We start from the raw sequence: 25,620 nt of genomic DNA, 5'->3' as shown, positions 1-25,620 counted from the left end.
AATTTCTCAAGGTGGAAGATGTTTACTATTGGTCTCCGGATAGGATCACTTGGGATATTCAATTCATATATAATAGAGTATTGGATAGAGTGCTCACTCAATTTTGTAATCTTATGACTGATTTGGTGTCAATATATATTTCTAGGAGTCATGATGATGAGGTTATGTGGGAATTGACTAATGATGAGGATTTTTTTAGTGAAATCTATATATTCTTTGCTATTCCATGATAAAGCTAGATAAGAGCAGCCTAATCTTAAATATATATGGAAATTACGTGTTCCTCATAAAATTCAGTTTTTCATATAGACTTTGTGTTAAATATAGACTTTATGTTAAAATAAAGTATTGATAGTGGATAATTTGAAAAGAATGGAAAAACTTATTGTTAATTGCTCCATCTTATACAAAAAGAATGAGGAGAAAGGTGATCATTTATTTCTCCATTATTGTTTTACTTGTTCAATTTGGATGTGGGCATTACAATTAATTGGTTTCTTGCTACCTCTTCTTAAAAAGCATATATGTATTATCGACCAACTCTCTATTCCTTCTATCTCAAAATTAGGTGTCCTGATTTGACAGATTTTAAGTGCTTCGATTCTATAGGAGGTTTGGCTTGAGAGGAATAAAGTTGTTTTTTTATGGAGGTGTCTAGAGGTAGTTCAAGTCCAAGAGAAGGTGGTTTAAAATGTGTGCCTTTGGTTATCCAATACTAAAGAAGGCTTTGGTGTTTCTAGGATTGATATATTCCTAAACCTTCGTAACTTGATGCATCACCATGTACATCAACCCATTTTATATAGAGTTTGGTCTCCTCGACTCTTCCTAGTGTTGGTTGTATGAAGCTGAACTTTGATAGTAATTCTCATGGGAACCCATGACTTGCATAATGTGGTGGGGTTGTAAGAGACCCATTGGGCTTGGAGATTTTTTTCTTTTATGGTTTTTGTGGGACAGTTATAGCTAACCAAGCTGAGATGATGGCAATTTTGCATATTCTTAAGTTGAAAGAACGGTAAACTTTGGATGGTTGGTGAAAAGGGACTCTCTTAATGTCATCAATTGATGCTCTGGCTTAAATAAGCCACCATGAAATTTAAAAAAAATTTGGTTTCAAGTGTAAGATTTATGTCAAGGAAATTGAGGCACGATAATATAGCATGGCTATAAAATAAATTTATCATGATAATATGAGCCTCCCCGATATTATCCCAATAATAACCTTAGACGACAATAATAAACAGTCTTTTGAAGACTAAATTTGAGAGGGAGAGGGGGGAACTCAAATGAGAGAGACCTTTTAAATTAGTAACATATTTGCCTAAAAAGCAGCAAAACTCTTTCATTTTATTATTTTTGAATGTTAAATTTAGAAAAACCTCAAATACATCTTCGGATTGAAAATTCTAAAAACTAATCCTCATTGCCTAAGAAATACCTACAATTTGGCATCTAAATTTTGACTTTTGAAAGAGGTTTACAGCCCTCAAAAGTGGGAAATAAGCATACAATTTAAAATTAACTTTTGAAAGAGGTTTACACTCTCAAAAGTAGGAAATAAAGCATAAATTTTTTCAAAAAAATGAGAGATCATTTCACTGAATATAAGGGATATTTATGATAATTTCCATGACCATTTTCTTTAGATGCAACAAATAGTTACCCTACAATTCCATATAAGCTTTTACATGTGATTTTGCCAAAGTTTCCACAATTTTAGATTAAAAAAAAAAAAAAGGGTCCATAAAAGACTGAGAATGATCTCTAAAAAACATGCAAGAATCTCTCTCCAACATTGTTCTCACCATTCACTCATATTTTCAAGGAAGAAACATAATCCTTGCTTTTTTAAAAAGAATTATATCTAATAATCATAGTTTCCCCCTCTTTAAACAGCACAAACAATCATAAAGAGCGGTGTTCATCTTTTTTGACAATAAATCATAAAGAACGATGTTCATCACTCTGATAAAAAAGTACCTCGAAAATATAACAATGAAAGGACTAGCATTCAAGTGAAATTACTCCCCCATTTATTTTTAAAGTACGGCTCTATTTAACTTAGGGGCTGAAAGCACATCCGTGTGGTCTGAGTAAGGCCGACGCCGTAAACAATCAAAGTAGGCACACCTTCAAATAGTGCTGAAATATGTTATTTCTCTATCAATAATTTTTATCATGGTTTGAAAATTTATTTATTATAAATTTTAAAGCATAAAAAATAGTATAGATCGAGAATATTTATGAACATTTGAAAATCTTGAAAATTAACCGTTCAAACAACGTATTACAAAATGGATTGTTTTTAAGACTTAAAATCAATTTTTTATTATGTATATAGGTTGAGAGGATTAATTTGAGTGTTTTTTTAGTACACCAAAACAACATCTTCCAAAAAAAAAAAAAATTGACACTTGCTTTAATTTGATTGTTTAGAGCTTGACCTTCTTTCAAAAACATGGCTTCTCATAAAAGAGATGAGGACATAACTGATATTTGAAGCGAATCCTTGGGCTTCTCTGTTTTGTGCCGCTACTCTCTGCTAAATAAGGCGTGGTGGCGAAGTCGCGTTTTATAGTCCCCCTCTCTTTACTTACACGTCACCCACACGTCCAAACTCACGCACGCTCACCGACTCAAAAATATTTTCTTTTTCTTTTTTTTTGGGTGTCAAAATATCGACGGTATCTAATTTCATTTTGACACCATCGTCACGCTATAACATCTGGTCTTTTCCCGTATCATGGCCTGTTCGTTTCAGTGACTCCGTTCTTATTTCTTTGAGTGAAAGAGAGTGCAAGATTCGGAGCTTTGAAGGTGGAGAACTGATAAAGTGGTCGGGTATAAACCCTAACTGAACCAGATTTTAGAGTTTTTTTTAACAAAAATCAGCTACATCAGGGCTTTAATGGCGTTATTCTGTCGTGTTTTTTTAGACATTCAAGCGATTTTGAAGCATTTAGGGAAATCGCGTGGAGGGGTGATTTCGAGGCATTAGGGGAATCGCCTGGAGGAGTGATTTTGAGGCAGTTAGGGGAATCGTCTGGAGGAGTGAGTTGCGAGAGAATTAAGTGCGTTGTTTCCCTGTTCTGTGACCGTTTTCTGCAATATAACGGTGGAAAGGCCTAAAGTTAGTGGATCGGTGTTGATTAAATCGATATGGCGTGGAGCCTCTGAGGGGCTTGTTTTATTCCTGTTAAATTAAAGGAAAGGCGTTTTTAGTGCTTTATGTCCGTTTCCTGGAAGGAAAGGCGTTTTTACTGCTTTATGTCCGTTTCCTGGAAGCTTCTAGCCTAATTGCGTGTCCTAAAAGTCAAAACGGGGGCAAGTAACGGCCGTGAGCCGACGTCCAGAAAGGCTAAAGCAAGATTCGGTTTGGCTTTTAGGGCACCATAACGCCGTTAACTCTGCAAGGTACTGAAGAGGATTAGCATTCGTCCGTCTCTCTCTAAACTTTATTCTTTTAGATATAGAAAATGTGAAAGTTTGGTCTTTTCCTTTGTGAATTTCATCTGTGCGATTTGGAATCCGGTGGAGAGAAGGCAACGATAAACATAGATAAAATAAACTTTGTGGAGGTTGTGGTGGGTGAGTGATTTATATTTTTATTATACCGTTCAAGAGGTTTTCTCTTACAATGTGAACATTCCTGAAATATTTGGTATTTATTTTTCCCTTTATGATTTCTATATCAGAGTGGTTTGATTTATCAATCTTTTTGTAATTTATTTTATTTTGAATTTCATTATTAATTCCTTCTCTTTTCATGAAGAAATTGACACACTTTATCATTTTCTCTGATGTCCTTCACAAGATCACGGGAAACCTCTGTTTTGCTTTTGGCAATTGTTCTTCATATTTTCCTCTCTTTTTTCAAATTTTATTTCAGTTTTGACGAGGAAAACAAGAAGTTCTTTTATTCTAATTTATTGTTTTGTGGATAAGTTATGTTTTTATAATTAGGTCAGTTTTGGAGGAAGAGAAAAGCCATTGTTTAAGTGAGAGGTTTCTTTGAATTTTTTCTTATAAATTTCTAAGTATGAAGGGAAGTGCAGGTGCGCCTCATAGAGTCTCTCTCTCTTGATTCTTAACGTTAAGTTGGGGCTTCCGGAGGTGATTTTTGAATAAAACCCTGAACAGTCTCTTTCCTTTTTTAGTTGATTTTTGCATAAAACCCTGAACAGTCTCTTCCTTTTTTTAGTGAACTTCTATGAATTATTTCATCTCTGTTTGGTCCTGTAATTTTTCTTAGGTAATTATTCAATTGGAAACTCTAAAGAAATATATACTCAATCTCCTTGTTTCTCATACAACTTCCATTATTCTCTGTAACCGTTTTGAAATCTCAGTAACGGGATCCTTCATCGAAGCAGGCTCACTTCGTTCCTGTTATCCTTCTCTCACATTTTCTTCTCCACTACTTTCCTTTTATTTTCATGGAAAAATTAGTGGATTTTCGTTTCGTAACTTTTGTTAGTCGTGACTTAGTCCACAAAGCGTGTTTCCCGCATGTATCTCGGTCGTGGGTGTGCTAGCCACTTATATACGTGGACCAAACTGCTTATTTATTTCTCTCTATTTATGTTTCCTTTTGCTTTCTGGATTTTGATTGCCTCTAAATGTTGTCTAAGTCTTACACGTGTTGATTGGATAGACTTCTTCCCATATCCCTAATTTTTCTAACTGATACTGGAAAAGCTTGTTTAAGATGCCGTTCAACTCTTTAAGACCTTGTGGTAAAGAAAAATTAGGGTTTCTAATGGGAGTCATCAGTCTCTGATACCGTGCTTCTTTCTGGTGTGAGTCACTCGGTATAAAACCTGTTTATATAGTAGCTTCCATGAGTAGTAATTTTGTATCTTTATTTCTGTATATTGTGTTAGAGAACCCTTAAACCAGGCTATTTCTGCTTATGGGCGCCGAGTCACAACTTTCCCTTCCATTTTTGCAGTTCTGCTTTTTATTCTGGAAAACCGAGAGCTTCAGATGTTTTATGCTTTAGATTGTTCATTTATTATGTGGGTTTTTTTTGCTTTAGATTGTTCATTTATTATGTGGGGTTTTTTGGGACAATTACTCGGGTGTATCGTTCTAGCCAGGAAATGACCTTTGTCTTTCATTTTTTGTTTGGGCAGCTAGAAGGGCATGGAGTTGTGGGTTGATTAAGACTACCAAAGTAAACTGAAGGAGGGACTCTGATTTCCATTGGTAAAAGTCAAGCTTATCCTTTGATCCCCACCATTTTCCCTGCCTTCATTTTCACCGGTCATGGGGTCAAAAACTAGACCTGCTGGGTTGATTTCAAGTCTCTCTAAACTGCCTCTAATCCCTCAGAATTGAGGATCATTGCTGTAGCGACCTAGATCTTTGATTCTCTCTAATATATGTGCCATCTTGGAGCTCATCATTTCAGTTTCCCATCTGCTTTTGCACATTTTACTGTATAAATGTCTTTCCGAAGTATAGTTCGTGATGTTAGAGATGGGTTCGGGAGCTTGTCAAGGAGGAGTTTCGATTGGAGGCTCGCGAGCTTCCATAAGGGGAAAGCTCGTGGAGCTGTGCATGAGCTTCAGACTGAGTCGGAGACAATTCAACAAAGCCCTTGGGCCAACCTACCACCTGAGTTACTTCGAGATGTGATAAACAGGTTAGAGGCAAGCGAGAGCGCATGGCCTGCTCGTAAGCATGTGGTGGCCTGTGCTGCAGTTTGCAAGTCTTGGAGGGCGATGTGCAAAGAAATCGTTAAAACTCTGGAGGTGTGTGGGAAACTCACGTTTCCCATTTCTCTCAAGCAGGTTAGGATTCCTTCCCATAGAGAAAAAGAGTTCCCTTAAGACATATACTGTTAAAATATTTATTATTTGGGTTTTAGTTGAACTATAAAATTGTTATTGCAGTTAAAGTTCATAATTTTTTGTTCATGTTCACTATTTTATGCTACTCAATCTGGTTTCTTTTAGTCTTTTCCTGACTTCACAAAAGATAGCTCTTTATTCCATCTTTCGTAGACTAGATGGCATCTGCTAGGCACTATCACATAGCAAAATCTACCTTGCACAGCTGATAACATCTTGGTGTCAAATATATTTGTGATACACTAATGGATTATTTGTGATACTCTAATGCAGATACATAGACACCACAGATGAATCCATAGTGGGGTATATATAAGATGGTATCCATACAGAGTGCTATTAATATTGATATTTTAGCTATTGATATAGTTTACCATGATTTATGATAATATAGGCAATTCAGTGGGAAGGTATGAATAAAATATTGTGTTGATTGTATTAATTTATTGATTATTTTCTTCTGATATTGGCAGCCTGGGCCACGAGATGCAACCATTCAATGCTTCATAAAGAGGGATAAAGCAACTCTCACTTATCATCTGTATTTGGGACTTAGCCCTGGTGAGTTGTGAATCCAAACTTATGTGAGGTCATATGCTGAATTGTTCAAGTTCTTAGCACTGTTTCATTAATTGCCTGACAATTGGTATGCAATACAGTACAATTCATGTACATGCATTGCCATGGTACTTGTGTATTTGGATGCCTTTTATGTTTAAGTTATGAACCGGGATATATCTTTCTTTGGTTCCTTTTTCTTTTTCCTCTCTCTTTTTTTGGCAGAAGAAATCTATGTTTCATTGTTGACTGTCTTTTTCGCAAATGGTATTGTTTTTACTTCTTCAAATTTTTGTAGAATGTTTTGTAACGGGGTATTTTCCAGTGTTCCAGTCCAGTTCTGATGAAATATATGTATGTGTGCATGTGGCTATATGTTTTAGATTTTCACTAGGGCCCCTTTAATTATTATTGTCTATTCGGCATTGCCTTAATGTAAGTGCGAAACTTTTCTGAGAAGGGGTAATCGTCATAATTTATGTCTGTAATTATCACTTGCATCTTTTATTTGCAAACATTTGACGGAATCTTCTGTTGTCGTTTTTATTCTACTTAGGAGTTTCTCTCTGCTTCTTTGGCGTAATGTTTCATTTGAAATTTTAGTTCTTTCAACATAGAGTCTTTAAGCAATATTATGGAGGGTAGTCAGTGACCTTTCATTTGTATTTTGTTAATTTACCTCTTGGCTACTTCTTAGTTACTAGGATCTCCCAACTCTGTAGTGATCCCATGATTCCACATTCGCGGACGAGGATTTTGAGTGGATCCTGCTCCCATCCTGGGAGGAAACAATGCCAACCCCTTTGGGATTGGTCAGTATAATTCAAACACTAGATATATCTTTTATAAGGAAACAAGTCTTAAGTGCATACCAATTGGGTTTTCATAAAAACAAATGGGTATCGGTGTATCAAAATTATGTGTCATATATTTTCCAAGGGCAAAATAGATGCTTTATTCCTTGTCTATCTCTTATATTCATGTCAATCTTAAAAGAAAGAAATGTTGATGCAAATCCTTGTGCAGCATATTCTTTTAAGGGGAGAACCAGAAATGATGATCAAATCCTGATTAATTTGTTTGGTGTGGTTTTTTTTTTTTGTTTGTGTTTCTGCCTCTGCAAGAGGGGGGGGTAAAGGAGAGATAAAGTCCTAAATGCAATGGTCCCATGATTGCATTAAAGAATGGATGGTGGGTCTAAGTTTGGCAACTTTAGACAAAAACGTCTCTCTCTTATGCTTCAATAGTTATTCTCTTTGTATGTTTTAGTTTCTGCTTTAATTTATAATTTAAGGGAAAGGGAAGAAAAGAGGAGGAACTGTTTTGACTGAAATTTATTATTATCATTTATTAAAACTCACAGCATCCATCAAATGAAAAACTTTGGTATATTATTATGTAGGACTTTATTATGATAAGACTCGAGTAAATATGGGTCTTATAATTTACTTTAGAAAATATATTTGTAAGTAAAGTACATATAACTCCTTGATATGTTATGTTTGCGCATGGGAACTGTTGGTACGAGATGATTGGGCTGCATATTATCAACAAAGGGTTGTGGATTAAGAGTAATGAAAATCTAAATTAGGAATGCATGGCCTTTAGCCATGTTGGCTTGAGACATGGTTTGGTAGTTGGCCTTAACATTGCTTTTGATACTAGATGTCGACTTGAGCATCTTTGAGATATGTTCTTAGAAAAACTCAATTAATATCTCTCTACCTGAATTATGACAAGGTAACAAAGCTGAGGGACTCAGAATAAAGGACTTCACATCTAGGGGCATAATGTACATTTATGGCTTGTTAGGATGTGCTCATTATTATTGATAATCTATTACTTCAATGAAATTAATCATGATAATGAATTCTCTGTTGTTTGCCAGTGTCCCTCATGAAATTATCTAAGATAAACTTATGGACAGTTTTTCATGTAAGGTTATAATTTTGAAAAGCTGTTTTTACTTTATACAAATAATTTGCTGAAAATCACATGTTTTTAGCTGGAAATAACTAAAAATAGTTGAAAATCCCAAAAAAGCTAAAGAATTAAATGATATTATGTATTTCACATGTTATGTTCCAAACAGCTAATAGAATAATATCACACAACATATATTAGTTTTAAATAAGATATGCTACTCTTGATAAGATTAACTGCTATCCAAACAGGCCCTTACTGTATTTGATTAAGAGAGGTGCAGTCTCCATGGATATGAAAGATTGGTGCAGAAGAAAATATCACTAATGATATTGCTAAGTACGAACAGTCTATTTCTACATTCTAGCATGCAAAACTAGATTCCCATAATCAATTTAGTATTTCTCACCTTCAATGTAAACAAAAAAATGAGTGCAGAGTGCCCTATCAAATGGATCACACTAAAAAACATCACCTATACATGGGGTTGCCAATAAAATGATTAATAAGACGGCTGATAAATCAATCATAAGATGCTCCTGCTGACATGTGTTCTTCGCAAATATTTTAAAATTGTCTACTAAAATGATGGAATTATTGCAATAATGTTCCACCCATACTGATCTTCATAACAGGTGCAAATGTCTCCTTGTGACCAAATATTATACTTAAATATATCACTGTGCGCCTATGTCATTAAAAAAAAGATTATTTTAATTTTTTCCAAAAAAAGAAGAATGAAGGCTTATTTTATATGACGAGTTATTTTTTGAATGCTATCTTACTTAAGTTAGCTATTAAAATTTCTACATTCTACTTATAGATTTTTTGCTGCTCGGCATTGAAACAAGTTCCTGCATATGATATTTGCTTCAGTGCATGAACTTCTTGCATGGCATCCGGCCTACACTAGAGTATAAGAAGGCGCACAGAGAATCTTAATAGACAAAGTGTTGGATAAGAAGGTGCTCAGAGAATCTTAGTAGACAAGCCCTCTCATAAGCAACCAGGAAACAAAACTACGTGAAAGATCTGAAGGATATCTCCCAGTTAAAAAATCAGGTTCATTAATTTGAAAGTTGTCTATTGGATCTTGAATCTCAACTGGCTTTAGATAAGGCCAAGAGAAGAACATGAAAGATAATAAGCAGTAGAGCATGTCCAGTCAATTACAAACATGAGAATATATAAAAAACAAAAACACAAGATGTGCTAGTGAAACTGACCTGTCAATATTTGTGCTATCAATCCCAATTTCTCTTATTGCAGAGAATAACTTGTCGAAGTTGCCAAGATCGCTGTCCTTGTCAATAACTTGGTATTAAAAAATATGGTCTTGGATAGTTTCAAAAAAAAAAAAAACAAAGGTATTGGATATACAACAGTTAACAGCTTCAAAACAAAAAAAGGTCTTGGATATCTTTTTTATCAGAGAGCATTTCCCCCTGAATTTAGTTTCAATTGCCTATATCTACATTTTACCCCCTCAAAAAGACATCTCTCATCTCTACATATTTGTTCCATACCACCTTTACCTTAGTAGCTTGTCAGAACAATGGCCTTTAAACATCCTCAAACTGAAATAGGCCAAATTTTGTTCCCAATTTATTGAAATTTTACTCTAAATCTAAACTAAGAAAATGGCGAACATATTCTCAGTTTCAGCTGATTTCTGATTTTAGATGGAATTTTCAACTAAAACAAAGTTCAATAACTGAACCAAACAGGTCTCGGTTTTCTACAGTCTCAACACACACTCTTTTATCCTTTTTCTTTGAAAACAAGTTAATATATATATGTGTTTTATAAGATGATTTTTTATACATATAAGATGGGTCAGCCCACAGCTCCGGTGCTTTACACACTCTTTCATAGCAATCTTTCCAGTGAGACTCCACAGAGATTGGAAATTGAGAGAAGGGCGATTTTATTCTTATGTTAGATGAGAGGGTATTTAAATTTCCCATAAAATAATGTCTTGCTGATACTATTTGTGTTTTTGTGTTCAGTTCTGGCTGAAAATGGTAAATTTCTTCTCTCAGCGAAAAGATCCAGGCGAACCACGTGTACAGAGTATGTCATTTCCATGGATGTAGATGCTATAAACAAAACCAGCGGCTCATATGTTGGGAAAATGAGGTAAGGACACCCCGAGAAACATTTTCATATCTAGAGGCAACAAAAAACCTTACTCATACTTGACACAGGATAAATACCAACTGTAAAGATGTGACCTGATGTCACAGATAAGGAAAAGGTGGTCTAAAAAGATGACAATAAATATTGAAGGTTTGCATGAAAGTGGTGCAAACAAAGGATAATGAAAACAATCAGATTATATTATGGTGATAGTCTTTCAAAAATTTCCCTTTCATTCTTGCCATTAATTTCCATGAAAATTCAAGTGAAACAACCCTGTGAAGTTGCATTTGATATTGTAAAGCCTGTTTTATAAATATGGTTTGACATCTCATATTCTCTTCTTGTTCTTTATTTTTTTCCTTCTGCAATGACAACAAAGGAAAATGACAGAAACTTAGTATTGTTGCTAGTTTGCTACACAAAATCACAAATATTCCAATAACGAGGTCATGTTTTCAGATTGAAATGGCAAACAACTGAGAGAATCGGAATAACCGTCGGTTGCTTCTGAAATTTACAATTGACACGTAAGCTGGGAACCCTCAAGAAAGAAATCAATATTGGTGCACTGAAATAGAAATTACCCTCTTCTAACCAACATTTGTTTCCTATAGTGAAATGAAAAAGTTGGGGTTTAACTGATAATCCAGCAAGAGGTTTCTATAATTTACAGAACAAAGAAAAAAAATGACATGAGTTTCCTGTTCCATGTAGCTTACAAATGGTGTACTCCTGACTATTATATTTAGTTTACAAGGAACTGTTGAGATGGGTGTTCCTCCACCAAAAGTGGCATTGAGTAGAGGAATGGTCCAAATTAATCGTCCCTTGTCAACAATGAGAAATGCTTGATTTCACGTGGAATTAACTATTCATGAATTAGATTAGGTTAATGCTAAGTCATCATTCCCTGCTCTCCAATATCTCTCAGGTCAAACTTCCTCGGCACCAAGTTCATCGTATATGACACGCAGCCCCCACATGGTCGTGGCCGTGTCTTCTCATCTTCGCCTTCAAGCAAGTTGAGCGGCTTACTCCACAGCAAGAGGTGGACCCACTCTTCCAGGAAGGTCTCACCTAAGGTCATGGGCCCCACACCCCCCTCTGCTGCCAGTGGCAGCTATGAGGTCGCTGAGGTTGTGTATGAACTCAATGTCCTCGGCACTCGCGGGCCCCGCCGCATGCACTGCACGATGCACTCCATCCCTGCCTCTGCCGTCGAACCCGGGGGCTTTGTCCCTTTGGGCCCATGGACCTCACAAGGCTCATCTAGCCCAATGGCCCCGTTCGGTGATTCCTTCTCTGCCCTATCCATCTCCTCCATGGACCACCGCTCCATTGACTTTGGCAGCTCTCGTTTCTCCGAGGTCTCAGGTTTTGGTGGCCCTGATGTGGGCTTTAATGGGTCAGAGGTGGCGACAGATGATACTCAGATGGGCTTGGGTTTTGATGTGGGACTCAAGAAACCTTTAGTGCTTCGTAATAAGACCCCTAGGTGGCATGAACAGCTTCAGTGCTGGTGCTTGAACTTTAGGGGGAGAGTGACCGTGGCATCAGTGAAGAATTTCCAGCTGATTGCGGCAACAGATGCGGTACCTACTGGAGGGCTGGGGCCGGTGCAGCCAATAGCGGTGGGATCCACGATGGGCACGACAGGCCCACTGCCAGTCCAGCCCCCAAATGAGCAAGAGAGGATCACATTGCAGTTTGGAAAGGTGGGGAAGGATTTGTTCACCATGGATTATAGGTATCCACTCTCTGCTTTCCAGGCATTTGCGATATGCTTGAGCAGCTTCGATACCAAGCTGGCTTGTGAATAAATCGTTGGGTAGTTGATTAATTAGTTGAATTAGAAGGTTGGGTTAGTTGGTTCTTTTCTGCTCTGATTTTGCGTTTGATGTTGTCGTTGGGTAAAAGAGGAAGGAGGAGAATTTTGGTGTTGTAAGTAAAACATAGGTGAAGTCGCAATAAGCAACGTGTGAAATGCCGGAGAAGGTTTTCTTTTGCAAAAATTTTCTTTCGATGTTTCGTAAATGTATTTGTTGCGCCGGACGCTATATGGTTCTAGATCTTCTTTTTTATGTGATTATTGAGGAGTATAGAAGCAAGAAGTGAACTGAATGGCAGTTCTGGAATTTGTTTTGGCTGGAGTGCCTCTGGGAATTACGGAGCTTTTTTTTTTTAGGTTCTTGCTTCAGAATTGCTATCGGCCCTGAAAGGATTGGCAGCTTAATTTCATGGAGACAGTCTTCAATTTATATTGTATTATATTTATTTGGCTGGAAACCTCCTTGCACTATTGCTTACTGTTGCTGGTTGTATGCGTTTTTCCTCTTTTTCTTATGTTTTTATTTGGGAACGGTTCAGGTTGACTTGCTACTAGCATAATAGTGGGTTAGGTTGGGTTCCAAATGACCTGGAGCTCACTTGGGGCAATATTGAGATTGGTTCCATCCATGAGCTTACCAGGTTGGTTTGGGTTGAAGTTAGGGTCCACCCTACCCAACCAAACGTGATTTTTATGTATAACATATATTGTATATTCTAGATAATATGTGCATTATAAATAAAATATATTTTTCTTTTATCTATACTTGGACTTAACTCGGTGGAGTGGGTCTATCCAACCAAAACTGATTTTTATGTATAACATATATATATATATTCTAGATAATATGTATATTATAAATAAGATATATTTTTCTTTTATCTAGGCTCGGACCTAATTTGGTGGAGTGAAATCACCTTGTGTTTTTCGTTGGAAATATAGCGTGTCACTTGCCACGTGCGAACAACTTGTATGCACTTAACGCGCTAGCCAGCACGGGGCAATATGCTCAATTCTTAGTATCCATCGTTTACGGTTGGGACTATTGGGGTATTTCATTTGCTCCTTTAGCTTTCCCAGCAGAATGCTTTCGTCGTCATCGTTCTTTTCGATCCCTATGCACTTTACTTCGCCATCGTCATCGTTCTTTTCGATCCCTATGCACTTTACTTCGCCATCAGAAATATGCACTTTACTTCGCCATCGGAAATTTTCTCTGCCCCTACTATCATCATAATAAATTTAGGAATTATGTACAATGAGATCATTTATTTTTGATATAAGGTTATCACAATTACTTCCTACCATTTTATGTTAATTTGGGAAAATTATAAAAGGTGTGGTTTGTATAGGGCCAAGGCTCTAAACAATCAAATTAGAGCCTACCTTCAAATAGTATTGAGAAATGTGGTTTCAATATTGAAATTCGCCTTAAAATATATTTTCATCTCTATTTATAAAGTTTAAAGCTTCAAAAATAGTGTAGATCTAGCTGATATATGAAAACTTGAACATCTTGAAAATTGACGGTTAAAACATACATTACAAAATCCATTATTTTCAAAACTTGAAATCCATTTTTTTCTCAGGTCTATGCATCTTAATGTCGAGATGGTCAATTTGAAGATATTTGAGCATTTAAACAACATTTTCAAGTGAAATTTTGGAGGTAGGTTCTAATTTGATTGTTTAGACCCTATGCTTTATGTAAACTTTTTTCAATTATAATATACCTTCAAATTCAACTTTCTAGGCATCCTACCCTTCAAAATTTTTTGTATCTCACTTTAAATCTCAATGCTATTTTCATTTATATCTACCCCCAATAAAAAAGTTAATAATTTAAAATTTTTTGTATCTCACTTTAAATCTATATACTATTTTCATTTATATCTACCCCCAATAAAAAAGTTAATAATTTAAGACAAAAATGCCTTACTTTATCTCTTCTCCCTTTTTGGAATCATGTGACTCTCTCTCTACCCACACACTCTCTCTTCCAAAGTAAAAACCTATATCCTCTATTTCTTTCTCTCTCTCTCTAGAAACCCATATCTTCTTTCCCTCTCTCTCTCGTAATGTGGTCTGACACATAAAGTGCTGGACCGAAATTTTTTACGATTCAACACAAAAAAGTGCTAGACCGCAAAAAAAATTGGGTCTGGCACTTAACTCAAATCTACCTGGTCCAGCACACGAGGTGTCGGACCACATTACAAGTCACGTTGCTGAAACAAAGTGTGTCAGACAGCATTACGAGCCACTTTTTTGTGCCGGACCACTAAAAAAATTGGTCCAGCACCCTATGTGCCAGACCGCATTACCGCGAGAGAAAGAAAAAGAGAGAGAGAGAGAGAGAATAGGCTTTTCCTTTGGGAAGAAAGAGTCACATGACTCCAAATAGAGGATATTAAAATAAGGGTATTCTTCTCTTAAACCCATTTACTTTTTTATTTGAGGGATAAATATAAAAAAAATAGTATTGAAATTTAGAGTGAGATACTAAAAGTTTTGAGAAGTAAAATGTCTAGAACGTTGAATTTGAAGATATCTATAATTTTCCCATGTAAATTTGATAGTTGGGGTGTGGTACAAAGTTCGAAAACTTTAGTTTTTTGAAATTTGAGCTTGATTGATGGAATAAACATAACACCCAATTTCACATTCTATAGTCAAGATTAATTGTGACTATCTTCTACCAAAAATAAATGGTCTCATTTTATACTTTTTCATAACTTTACTAGTGCTTCCATGCAAGTTATGGATACTCATCATATGGAATCTGTGTCTAGAAAACCGCAGAGGTAGATAGAATTAGTCCCCCACCGGATTTGAATCAAGTTGCCCAACCCGACGAGTTGGATTGGTAATCCATGAAATAAATTTAAAAAAAATAAAAGAAAGAAAAAATGAAGAAAGATAAATAAGAAGATGATGAAAATGACAAAAAGAAAAAGAAAACGTCTTAAAAACGATAAATCAAGATGAAAATTAAAAATTATTGTAAAAAACAGATGAAAATAAAAAATTAACCTAAAAAATGAATTTAATTCAAAACATTATAGTTTTGTATGAATAAAATATACACTAAAATGAAATGTATGAATAAAATATACACTAAAATGAAAAAGAAACCAATCTTTAATTTTTTTATTTAAGGAGTTAAACCAAAGGAGAATACCAAAAGGAAGGAAAAATTATTTCTAAAATGCCCCTTATTTTGTGTTGGAGACTTCTTATTTTGGGGGGTCTTTACTTGTCCTAAAAATACCGCGTTTAGAATTTCAAGTTTTGAATTAATTTTTTCTATTGAGAGATTCATTTGGAATTTTAGGGTTCGAACAAATTTTTTTTTGTAAGTAAACCAGCTCGGAACTTGAAGTTCTGAACCGCTCAAACACAAAAACAAGTCAAGTCAATTCGTTTCGTTGTTCAAGTTTCAAGCCGGCTCATTTGTTCATTTTTTTTAGAGTGGAATGGTTTAGAACTCTATGTTTTTTTTGGGAGAGGGGGGTGAGTCAGGGGGAGAGGGCCTCTACCCTTGTAAGAATTGATCTTAAGACACAAGGTTGCAAATCATCAAGCACGAACCAATTAAGTCTTGACTCTTTTCCTAAGTGGTTTAGAACTTGAAATTCCGAATGCTCTTTTACAAAACTTATCTAGCTAACTTATCTTTTTCATAGAGCGAAGATTGGGTTGGAACTTGAAGGTGTGAACCGGTCTCTTGGGCCAAAAACAACACAAAAAGTACCTTTACTTGGGACTTGGAGTTTCGAGGTATTTTGGAAAAACAATAAAACACAAGAAAAAAGGGCATGGGAGTAAAATATAGAGGATAATTGTTTGGTGCGTCCAAGTCCCTGTTATTATATGAGTTTGGAGATATACGCCATCCATGATAAATAATATTCTTACAAAGAACAAGTAAAATCAACGGTTCAAATATTTTCTCCAAAAAATATCATTTCTAATTTTAAAAATTTATTTATGTTTAGAAATTTATGATCTACAAGGTAAAGATATATATTCTTTAAAAATTAGAATTAAATTCTATTTCAAAAATAAATTATTAAAGTGCCAGCATTTTATGTGGACACATAAAAACCGTGTCGAGATATAAAATATGGTGAATATCTATATTACATTATCATACAGATAAGAGGTAGACATGTGTAAAGGGAGACCCTCTACCTAGAGAGGACATAGGGCATGTGATTTTCAAAAGGAGTTTAAGGCATGCAGCTCAATGGATTCCCCTCTTCTTAGGATATTGAGATTTTAGAAGAGATATGACACTTATCTTAGGGACGAGAATCCTGACAAAAGTAAATTTGGAACCACCCCCCTATATCCAAGGATTTAGGGTAAATCGTAAAATATTTTTTTTGAAAATAAAGAAAGTTAAGTTTTTAATTTAGGAATTAGGTTAAATCATATTAGTTTAGGATTTAGGGTAAATCATAAAATAAATTTTTTGAAAATAAAAATTTAAGTTTTTTGTGACTGCTATGGGGGTAGGATAGATTTAGAATTTAGGGTAAATCGTAAAATAATTTTTTGAAAATAAAAAAAAGTAAGTTTTAGGTTTAGGATTTAGGGTAAGTTTTTGGTGACAGCTATGGGGGTAGGATAGATTTAGGATTTAGGTTAAATTGTAAAATAATTTTCTGTAAATAAAAAAAATTAAGTTTTAAATTTAGGATTTAGGGTAAATTGTAAAATAAATTTTTAATTTAGGATTTAGGTAAATCGTAAAATAATTTTTTTAAGTTTTAAATTTAGGATTTAGGGTAAATCGTAAAATAAATTTTTTAATTTTCAAAAAATTCAGCCTTAATATGACAGCTGTGGGATTTGAACCCACGCCCTTTCGGACCAGAGCCTAAATCTGGCGCCTTAGACCACTCGGCCAAACTGTCTAATTCAGATGTGCTTTAGAGAAAAATGTTCTATACATTGAGTTTCTAAATTATTTACAGTATTAACATACTCTTTCATCTCCTCCTAAATTTACTCTGACTCTGCTTCTTAGATGTGATCAAACATATACTAATTTTTTAAATTTAGCACTTAATTAAATCATGGGATGAATACGTAGTCTCATCATATTTGTATATCCTCATTTAATATAATAATGATGCCATTACTTTGCGATACCACTATTTCCTAATACCGAGGTCACATGTCAAGAGATATAAAGATGGCATAATACCAAATCTCTTACGAGGTAATTCTTTTTTATTTTGAAAAAGGTTTCTATGCTTTTCTTACAACATAAGAGTTCTATCCTCCTCTTATTATTCAGCCATCTAATTTTGATCAAGAGAGCCACTTATCGTTTGATCTTAGATCTGATATCTCAAAGTATTTTGTTTTTAGTTTTTTTTCTACAAATTGTATGAATATGAAATTTGGTACGTGCCATATTATCATTGGGGTGCACCTATAGAAAATACTAAAAATAAATTTTCGATAAAATATAATGACTAAAATATCCCTTAAATATTTCAGGGGTATTTTGGTCATTTTATTTTATTGAAAATATTTTTTTTATATTTTTCGCTAGTGATAGTTTAGTAGAGGAATGGACGTCCAAAATTTGATGTCAAAATAGTTTATAGAAAAAAATTAAAAATAAAATAGTGTAGAGTCGTGACATTATGATTGGGGCAATCTTAGCCCTCCATTTAAAAAGAAAGGCTGGATAAAGGGGAGGATCGAACTTCTATATTGTACATAGAAAGCTTACCCTTTTATTATATCATACATGACATAAATTCCTAATACTAAAGTATAATGTTTCAATAATAAAGATAGCATAATAATTTCCTAATACCAAGTCATATTTCTTATCATAAGTCATATATTACATACCACTGCCGTCCTCTACAATTTAGGTCTATGAAATTAGGTTTTTCGGTAGTATTTTTTTTTAATAAGGAAAATTGTTTCATGCGGGTTGGACCGCATTTCTACATATGCAATCCAAAAAGTGTAAAGCATCCATCTTAAAAAGATGGATGCCAGTAGGTGTTCCATCTAAAAACAATGCAAACTAACTATCGAAATGTTTTCTCACCAGAATTATTATTTTTAGTTCTTTAAAATTTATTTATTTTTTCATATTCATGATCTCCATATCAAAAATTATATGTCTTTAAAAATATAGTCTTAAAATCCATCTCAAAAATAGATTTATTAAGAAGTCTGCATTTCTACATATACGGGCTTGGTTGCATAAAAACCGGATCCTTAAATAATCTTTTTCTATCTTCTCACAAAACAGCTGTCTTCAACTATCTAGGTACCTGCAATAGATCCTTCAATAGTGTTCTTATGGAACTAGGTACATATGTGGGTTCGATCTCTCTCTCTTTCTCTCATGAACTATGTACACATGTGAGCTCTCTCTTTGTCTCTCTCTCCATCTTTTGCTAGAGAAATATCAATAGTTTATGATAAAACTATAACGGTATATGGGTGTCCTATTGGTGCTCTGTAATACTTTTTGGTTTTATAACTTTTTATTTGTTTGATATTTTGTACCTAAGATACGAATATTAATATTATGATATTAATTGGTTATATAAATTATTCACTATGCAATAAGAAAATATAGTAACAAATAATTATTAATAAATATTAATTATTATTATTATTATTATTATGTCTTTATTATGGAATTAATGAGATCATGACTAATAACATACTCTTCACACAAATTTTAATTAAATGAATGTCTAGTTCATCTTGCATTCACTATAAAAATAGAGAAACAATTTTAAAATGACTAGTATATTTAAGTTCTGATTTTCCAATGCTTTTGAATATCATCAAGACTAAAAAACTTATCCTAATTCCACTTGAACCAAATCGTCCGTTCCCAACTGACATTGTTCTAAGTCAACGCTACACATGGCATGACCACCTAAGTCTACTTTTCCTCATCTTTTCCTCATTGGAGCAACCCTTAAGTTTTCCATGATGTATTCATTCCAATTTCTATCATTTTCTATTTTGTCATTCATCCGTCTCAATATCTTCATCTCTATTGCATTCATTATATCATTATGTTGTTTCTTGACTGCACAAGGGCTTTGGACCTCGAAAGTCCTAAGCTGTTTTGAATCCAAGGATAACTTTTTGGTATGAAGGGTCAAAAGTTTCCCTTTGTACTACCAACCTTAGAGGTCTGAAATATAGGCAATTTGGAAAAAAAAAAAATAAAAATAAAAAAAGCAAACAAATAGGTAGGACATAAATATTGAGTATGGAAACTGGTATGACAAGGCTACAACCCCATCAAAATACGTAAAGCCTCACATCAAAATTCATCTAAAATTGCAGTTATGGCATCTAAAAACCTTCAAATTGATCATCTCGGTCTTTGACTGTTATGGTTGTAGACAAACAATTACGATTTCAAGCTATAAAAGTGTATATTATAACGCATTATTAGAACAACCATTCCGCCTCAAAAAAATTGTTCACAAATCCACAAGATTTGTACCATTTTTCTTAACATCAAATTTCATAGTCAGTGTTCAAAATTGATTTTAGAATCGTCATCGAGATTTCTTGCCTGAAGTGCTTTCTGGATGAGGATTCGAAGTGAGACTTTACTTTATTTTCATAAAGCCTAGGCCCTATAGAAACTGCATCCATTAAATATTAGAAATATTGGAAAAAGTGTACAAAGAGACCATTTACTTTTGGTCATAATTACTCTTTTCTATTAGATTTCAAATCGAATGGTTATAAGAGTGTTATTGGTTAGACTCAAAGCTCAAAAAGAATTTCTCAAATTTCGTAAAACATTTCAAGCCATCCAATTTGATATCTAATGAATATGAGTAATTGTGACTTCCTTGTAACAAAAATAAATAGTCACATAGTATATAATCCCTTTCGAAAAAAATTTTCTAAATATTGTGACTCTGGGGATATTTTCTGTAAACTTCTGTTTTCTTTTAAGGGTGTGGTTTGTATAAGGCTAAGGCACTAAACCAGTGTTTGAAAACTCCACGAGTCGAACGAGACTCGCCCGATTCGATTCGGGAATCGGCACCCCCATGCTAGTTCCAATAAAACATGGAGAACCACTCGTGTCTAGAGAGAACCGGTGATTCTGAACAGTGAATCCCTCGAGTCACTGTAGCATAAACGGGTGAATAGTAAAAAGTAGTATATATCTTCAAAATTTATCATTTTTTGATCATTTTTTTTGCTTTTGCAGGCTTTGGTCGAATCTTTCAAGCTTTGTCTTTAACTTTTAAGCATTATTGTTCGATATACTGAAGTTGAAACCATTATTTTTTATCACAAATCTTCGGATTTGTGCAGAACAAGGTTTTTTTTAGGTTATCTGCCATTTCTTAGATTTCAAACGAAATAGGGCATTATTTTTTATTAAATAAGAGGGTTATTAATCTTGAGAGTGTTATTGTGAAGAAATTATTAAGAATATACGATTATATTGGTCGATTACAAGTCAAATTTAGGTTTGAAGTCACAGTTGCAGAAAAACAGGTAAGAACTTCGTTTTCCGCCATTAAATCGATTCTAATCTATTTTTAGCAAATAATTTGTTCATAATATAGAGTTTTGATTCTTTATAGTGTTATTTATCATTAAATGTATCCAATTTGATCTATTTTGTTCTATTTGAGGTGGATTTTTGAGTCCTAGTCATTGTTGTCAGGTTGGGTCTGCGTTTTTTTTTTTCCTGCCATTTAATTGATTTCGAACTGTTTTTAGCAAATTTTGTGTTCATATCATGCGGTTTTAGTTCTTCATGATGCTATTCAGAAATATTTGTATCTTATTTTCTATTTTTTGGTCGATTTGTAGTGGATTTTCGGTTTTGAGTCACGATTTTGTGAAGAACAGTTAGGGTTTTTTTTTTCCTGGAAAACTACAAATATGAGACGAATTGAAGCACCATTATGAATTATTTTAGAGGGTTTTTTAAGATAATACTGTTCTTCAAATGATTTTGGGTGTAATTTGTTGGATTAAACAATTTTTATTGCTCGATTTCCTAAGAAATGGAGTTGTGGCTGCGTTTTTTAAAATATGAAAATTTGATGATCGATTATTTTGAAAAATCGTGATTTTTTGAAAAATTGTGAAAATTGTGACCAGGTTTTGATTTATCAGGAGGAATTAAACTGTATTTTTCATTTTTATTGTTAAATTTATAATGCAAAAAAGTGTATGCTGATATATAAAATGTATGTATATTATTGATAAATATTTTATCATTATATTATCTTGAATGAGTTTATCATTGTAAATATTATTTTGCGGCATGTCTGTATATTCTTGGTACTAAATGTATGAATATTATTGTAAAAAAATCGTGGCATATATAACAATTAAGTTGTCTTGTATTTTTCAATTTTATTGTTAAATTTTTAATGCAAAAAAATGTATGTTGATACATATGATGTATGTATATTCTTGATAATTGAGTTGTAGGTATGTTTGGAGCTTGCAATTTTAATTATATTATCTTGCATTTTTGTACTTGAGTTGTAGGACTATTTGTGCTCATTTTAATATTGGGATTGTGCCCACATATTGTTATATACTTGTTATAAACTAATTTTAAAAGAGGTTTCGTAAGTTGGCTAGGCGGTGCTATCATGAAAACCAATGATTAAATTAACTTGTATTTTTCAATGTTATTGTTAAATTTTTAATGCAAAAAAATAGATGTTGATATATAAAATGTATGTATATTGTTGATACATATTTTATAATTATATTATCTTGAATGACTATGTTATTGTAAATATTATTTGTGGCATTGTGAATGATTATATCATTGTAAATATTTTTTGTGCCAAATGTAAGTGTAGTGACATTATGGATGATTATATTATTGTAATCTCTTTCTTGATTATAAGTGTGACTTATACAGACTCTTTTTATCTATAATGTTGCATAAATAATTTTTTTTTCTCAGTAAGAAATATTTCATGATTGTCAAAATGAAGATTTGTGACGATTCCATATGTACTGGCATTGTGAATTACTATACTATTGTAAATATATTTTTTATTGATACTATATCATAGTGATTATTTTTCATGTTGAATTGTCAGGTGAATTTTTAACCATTTCATATTAAAACAGTTGAACCATGGCAAGATCTAGGCAAGACCTTGAAGAAGAAAAACGACGTCTGTCATTTTATTTTTAGGTCATATTTTACGAATCGTATGTTTAGTTGTACTCCATGTATGATGATGTACTTAATCTATGATAATTCCATGCTTATCCTTTTGTGTGATGTAAATTAAATGATCAACAGCAGGTCATGCAGGGTAAGAACATATCAATATTCGTATATTCATGCAAAAAAATGAAAATTTTTAATGGAGTATCCCCATTTCTTTTTTTATTCCTAAAAAATAACATTTATAATAAAATTTAATAGTTTTTCTCGATTTTTTTAAGGCTTAATCTGATCGATTCGGCCGATTCTTGATCCGGATCACCGATTCACTGATCTGGATGGGTTTTGATGTGCCCGATCCGGGGCACCTATCCGTTTTTTAAACCATTGCACTAAGCAATTAAAATAATACGTATATTGAAATAGTGCCAAATTATATTGCTTCAATATCAAAAATCTTTATGATGGCTTGGAAATTGATTTTTATATCTAATTATAAAATTTAAAGATCCAAAAATAATGTAGACCGAGCGTATCTAAGAACACTGAAAAATCTTTAAAATTGATAGTCTTAACAATATATTACAAGATGTACTATTTCTCAAACTTGAAATCTTGTTTTTTCGTCATGTTCATACATCTTGATGTCGAGATGATTGAAAATTTTTTTAATGAAATTTTGCAGTGCGCCTAATTCTGATTGTTTATGGCCTCACCCTCATGTAAACTTTTTACTTCCTTTAAACGCAACGTCGGAGAGGGATCCTGTGAGGCGAAAATTGAAGGCGTAAGGAGGGGAATATATATAGAGAGAGAAATATATATATATATATATATATAGAAAAGTTCAAAAAAAAGAGAGAAAAAGGGAAATATATATAGAGAGAGAAAAAAGTTCAAAAAAGAGAGAGAATGAAGAATGACGGCGAACTTTATAAACTCCAAACCTAGCCGGGAACTTCAGAGAAGCCAAACGTGCTTCTAGCGGCCAAGCCTCCTCTCTCCCTTGGAATAGGGGTTCTTTGCCCTTTACGAGAAACCCTAAAATCTCCATAGCTCCTTCAATGGAGGATCGCAGAGTCTCATCAGACGGAAAATATCGGTTGTACGACCCTTACAAGGAACTGCAGCCTACCGCAAGCAACGCTTACAACATTTACAAGCTCCCAACCTCACCCGAGTTCCTCTTCTCTGAAGAAGCAGTCATTAATAGAAGATCATGGGGTGAAAACCTTCAATACTACACAGGCTGTGGATATGCTGGAGGCGCCATTACAGGTGGCGCGAAGGGTTTAATCCAAGGTCTGACAGCCAGCGAACATGGTGATACTATGAAACTTCGGGTTAGTAGGGTATTGAATGCATCAGGCCATACAGGAAGGAGATATGGGAATACGCTCGGTGTTATAGGTCTGCTTTATGCTGGTTTAGAGAGTAGCATCACTGCTTATAGGGACACAGATGATATTGCCAACAGTATTGTGGCTGGATTGGGAACAGGTGTGCTTTATAAGATGGCGTCCGGGCCGAGGTCGGCAGCACTGGCTGGGGCGATTGGGGGACTAGCAGTTGGCGCCATGATGGCGGGGAAGCAAGCGCTCAAAAGATATGTTCCAATATGATTTCTCTGTTGTTTTTTTGGGCGATATCTCTATTTATTTCTTTAGTTTTATTTGGACCTTGTTCATGGGGATCATTTGATCCTTTTTGATGGTCTACCATTTTGGCTGATCTAGGACTTGATGTCCTGTTTTTTTATCAGAGATGTTTTGAAATATATGGAAGAGGGAGTTACATTAAGTTATGTTTTAAATAATTGGTGGATTTTATTAAAGTGGATGTAATTGTTGATGTTGGGTGTTCACCAATCTGTCGACTTATCAGTTCACATTGATTACATGGATTATACCATATGTTTACATGATGGGTTGTTTTGAGATTTGAAATTATTGTAGGAAAGGTGTGATTTTGAGTAATGGGTTTTTGTTGCATTTTTTTTCCCCTTTTTCTTTACTTATTTGGATTGGTTTTATTTGATCCTTGGAAGAAATAACATGAACTACATGCTCGGAAAAAAAAAAAAAAAAGGCTACATGTGAATGATGATTCATGGTATTTGGTTGTTGTGATATTTTTATTGAGATATTGGATTTTTATTGTGAGTTTTTATGTTTGCTTATTCGGTTTTGTTTTGCTTTGTTTGATCTTTGAAAGCAAATCACATGAATTACAACAGATGTATAATGGGTTCATGATATCCACTTGGTATGATTTTTTTTTATTTTTTTTAAGGTTTGGTTGGCGTGAAATTGGGGTTTGGTGCTGGCAATGTGTAATGTTAGTTGGATTCTGGATTTTTTTTTTTTGTGGCTTTGTGCATTTACATGCTTTCTGTTTCCTAGCGAGTTCCATTGTTTGTTTATTAGCTATTCGTGATTTGTTCATGTTTCTCTTCTAAAGTGCAGTATTGTCAAATATGAGTTATAATTTGACTAGTCTAGGCATGGTTTGGCCATTGTAGGCTTTTATTGCGTCATTTTCCATTGTACATTTAAAATATTCGACTATTTTTCATTCAATAGGTTCGTTCACATGACACCTAGCTCAAAATTTAGTCATTCCTCTCCTTTCTGGTTCGTTCAATCAGATACTATCTGTTACATTTTGCATGATCTTTTGAGTGCTCCAATGTCTTATGTGCATTGTTATTACTTCTGATACATGCATTGCTAATAACCAACGGTAAATCGCTTCAATTTTTATGTTTCTGAATGATGCGTGAAGAAAAATGTCTTCATGCATGCTTGGAAAGCGAACTCCATGCATAGACTCTTTTTGTCAGAGAGTAGTGTGACCTACAAATTTGATGATGAGTAATTCAATAACTAGTTGGCTACAGCTTCACCTTTTTTTGCATAGAAATAAAGACAGTTATGAAGCAAGTAGATTGCAAAATACTGGTCAATCATGCAAATCATGGACTTGATAAATTGTTATGCCTCCTTAAATGGTTTAAGCGTGTTTATTATCCCCATCATGAGTTGCTTGGTTTAATAGTCTCAAAGGTGCCATGGGAGGAAGTAATTCGATTTGTGAGATGCATTAACGTATAATCTAATAGTTAA

General features: G+C 34.0%; 2 protein-coding genes and 1 non-coding gene across 11 annotated transcripts; 2 read left to right on the top strand and 1 right to left on the bottom strand.

Annotated features, from left to right (window-relative positions):
- The first annotated feature begins 2,753 nt into the window (after positions 1 to 2,753).
- LOC18441200 (tubby-like F-box protein 10) lies at positions 2,754 to 12,767 on the top strand. 9 transcript variants are annotated; one of them, XM_011627629.3, is made up of 6 exons: positions 2,754 to 2,844; positions 2,940 to 3,417; positions 5,139 to 5,798; positions 6,332 to 6,419; positions 10,349 to 10,478; positions 11,413 to 12,767. In XM_011627629.3, exons 3-6 carry the CDS (start codon positions 5,451 to 5,453, stop codon positions 12,299 to 12,301), a joined length of 1,455 nt encoding a protein of 484 aa, XP_011625931.1. In that variant the 5' UTR covers positions 2,754 to 2,844; positions 2,940 to 3,417; positions 5,139 to 5,450; the 3' UTR covers positions 12,302 to 12,767. The 9 variants fall into 9 exon arrangements, with proteins under 9 accessions (XP_011625931.1, XP_020527305.1, XP_088706951.1 ...); XM_020671646.2 differs by lacking the exon at positions 2,940 to 3,417; XM_088850825.1 differs by having other exon boundaries at positions 2,754 to 3,417.
- Positions 12,768 to 17,151: 4,384 nt separating this feature from the next.
- Positions 17,152 to 17,231, bottom strand: TRNAL-UAG (transfer RNA leucine (anticodon UAG)). Its single transcript has one exon. It is a non-coding gene; the product is annotated as a tRNA-Leu (tRNA).
- A 6,155-nt stretch (positions 17,232 to 23,386) lies between these two features.
- On the top strand, positions 23,387 to 24,471 carry LOC18441211 (mitochondrial import inner membrane translocase subunit TIM23-2). The gene has a single exon (XM_006851332.4). It carries the CDS (start codon positions 23,560 to 23,562, stop codon positions 24,115 to 24,117), a length of 558 nt encoding a protein of 185 aa, XP_006851395.1. The 5' UTR covers positions 23,387 to 23,559; the 3' UTR covers positions 24,118 to 24,471.
- The last annotated feature ends 1,149 nt before the right edge of the window (positions 24,472 to 25,620 follow it).

This window comes from Amborella trichopoda, chromosome 11, assembly GCF_054954075.1.
Source record: "Amborella trichopoda isolate Santa Cruz 75 chromosome 11, AtrichopodaSantaCruz75HAP2 v2.0, whole genome shotgun sequence".
Lineage (NCBI taxonomy): Eukaryota > Viridiplantae > Streptophyta > Magnoliopsida > Amborellales > Amborellaceae > Amborella > Amborella trichopoda.
This window is presented reverse-complemented; position numbering and strand designations above follow the sequence as displayed.

Bases quoted from the DNA above. Each gene is read 5' to 3' on its own strand.
- LOC18441200 (XM_020671646.2), top strand. From the start codon at position 5,451: ATGTCTTTCCGAAGTATAGTTCGTGATGTTAGAGATGGGTTCGGGAGC. The intron at 5,799-6,331 runs GTTAGGATTCCT...TGATATTGGCAG, and splicing joins TTCCCATTTCTCTCAAGCAG to CCTGGGCCACGAGATGCAAC. The intron at 6,420-10,348 runs GTGAGTTGTGAA...TTTTGTGTTCAG, and splicing joins GTATTTGGGACTTAGCCCTG to TTCTGGCTGAAAATGGTAAA.
- LOC18441211 (XM_006851332.4), top strand. From the start codon at position 23,560: ATGGAGGATCGCAGAGTCTCATCAGACGGAAAATATCGGTTGTACGAC.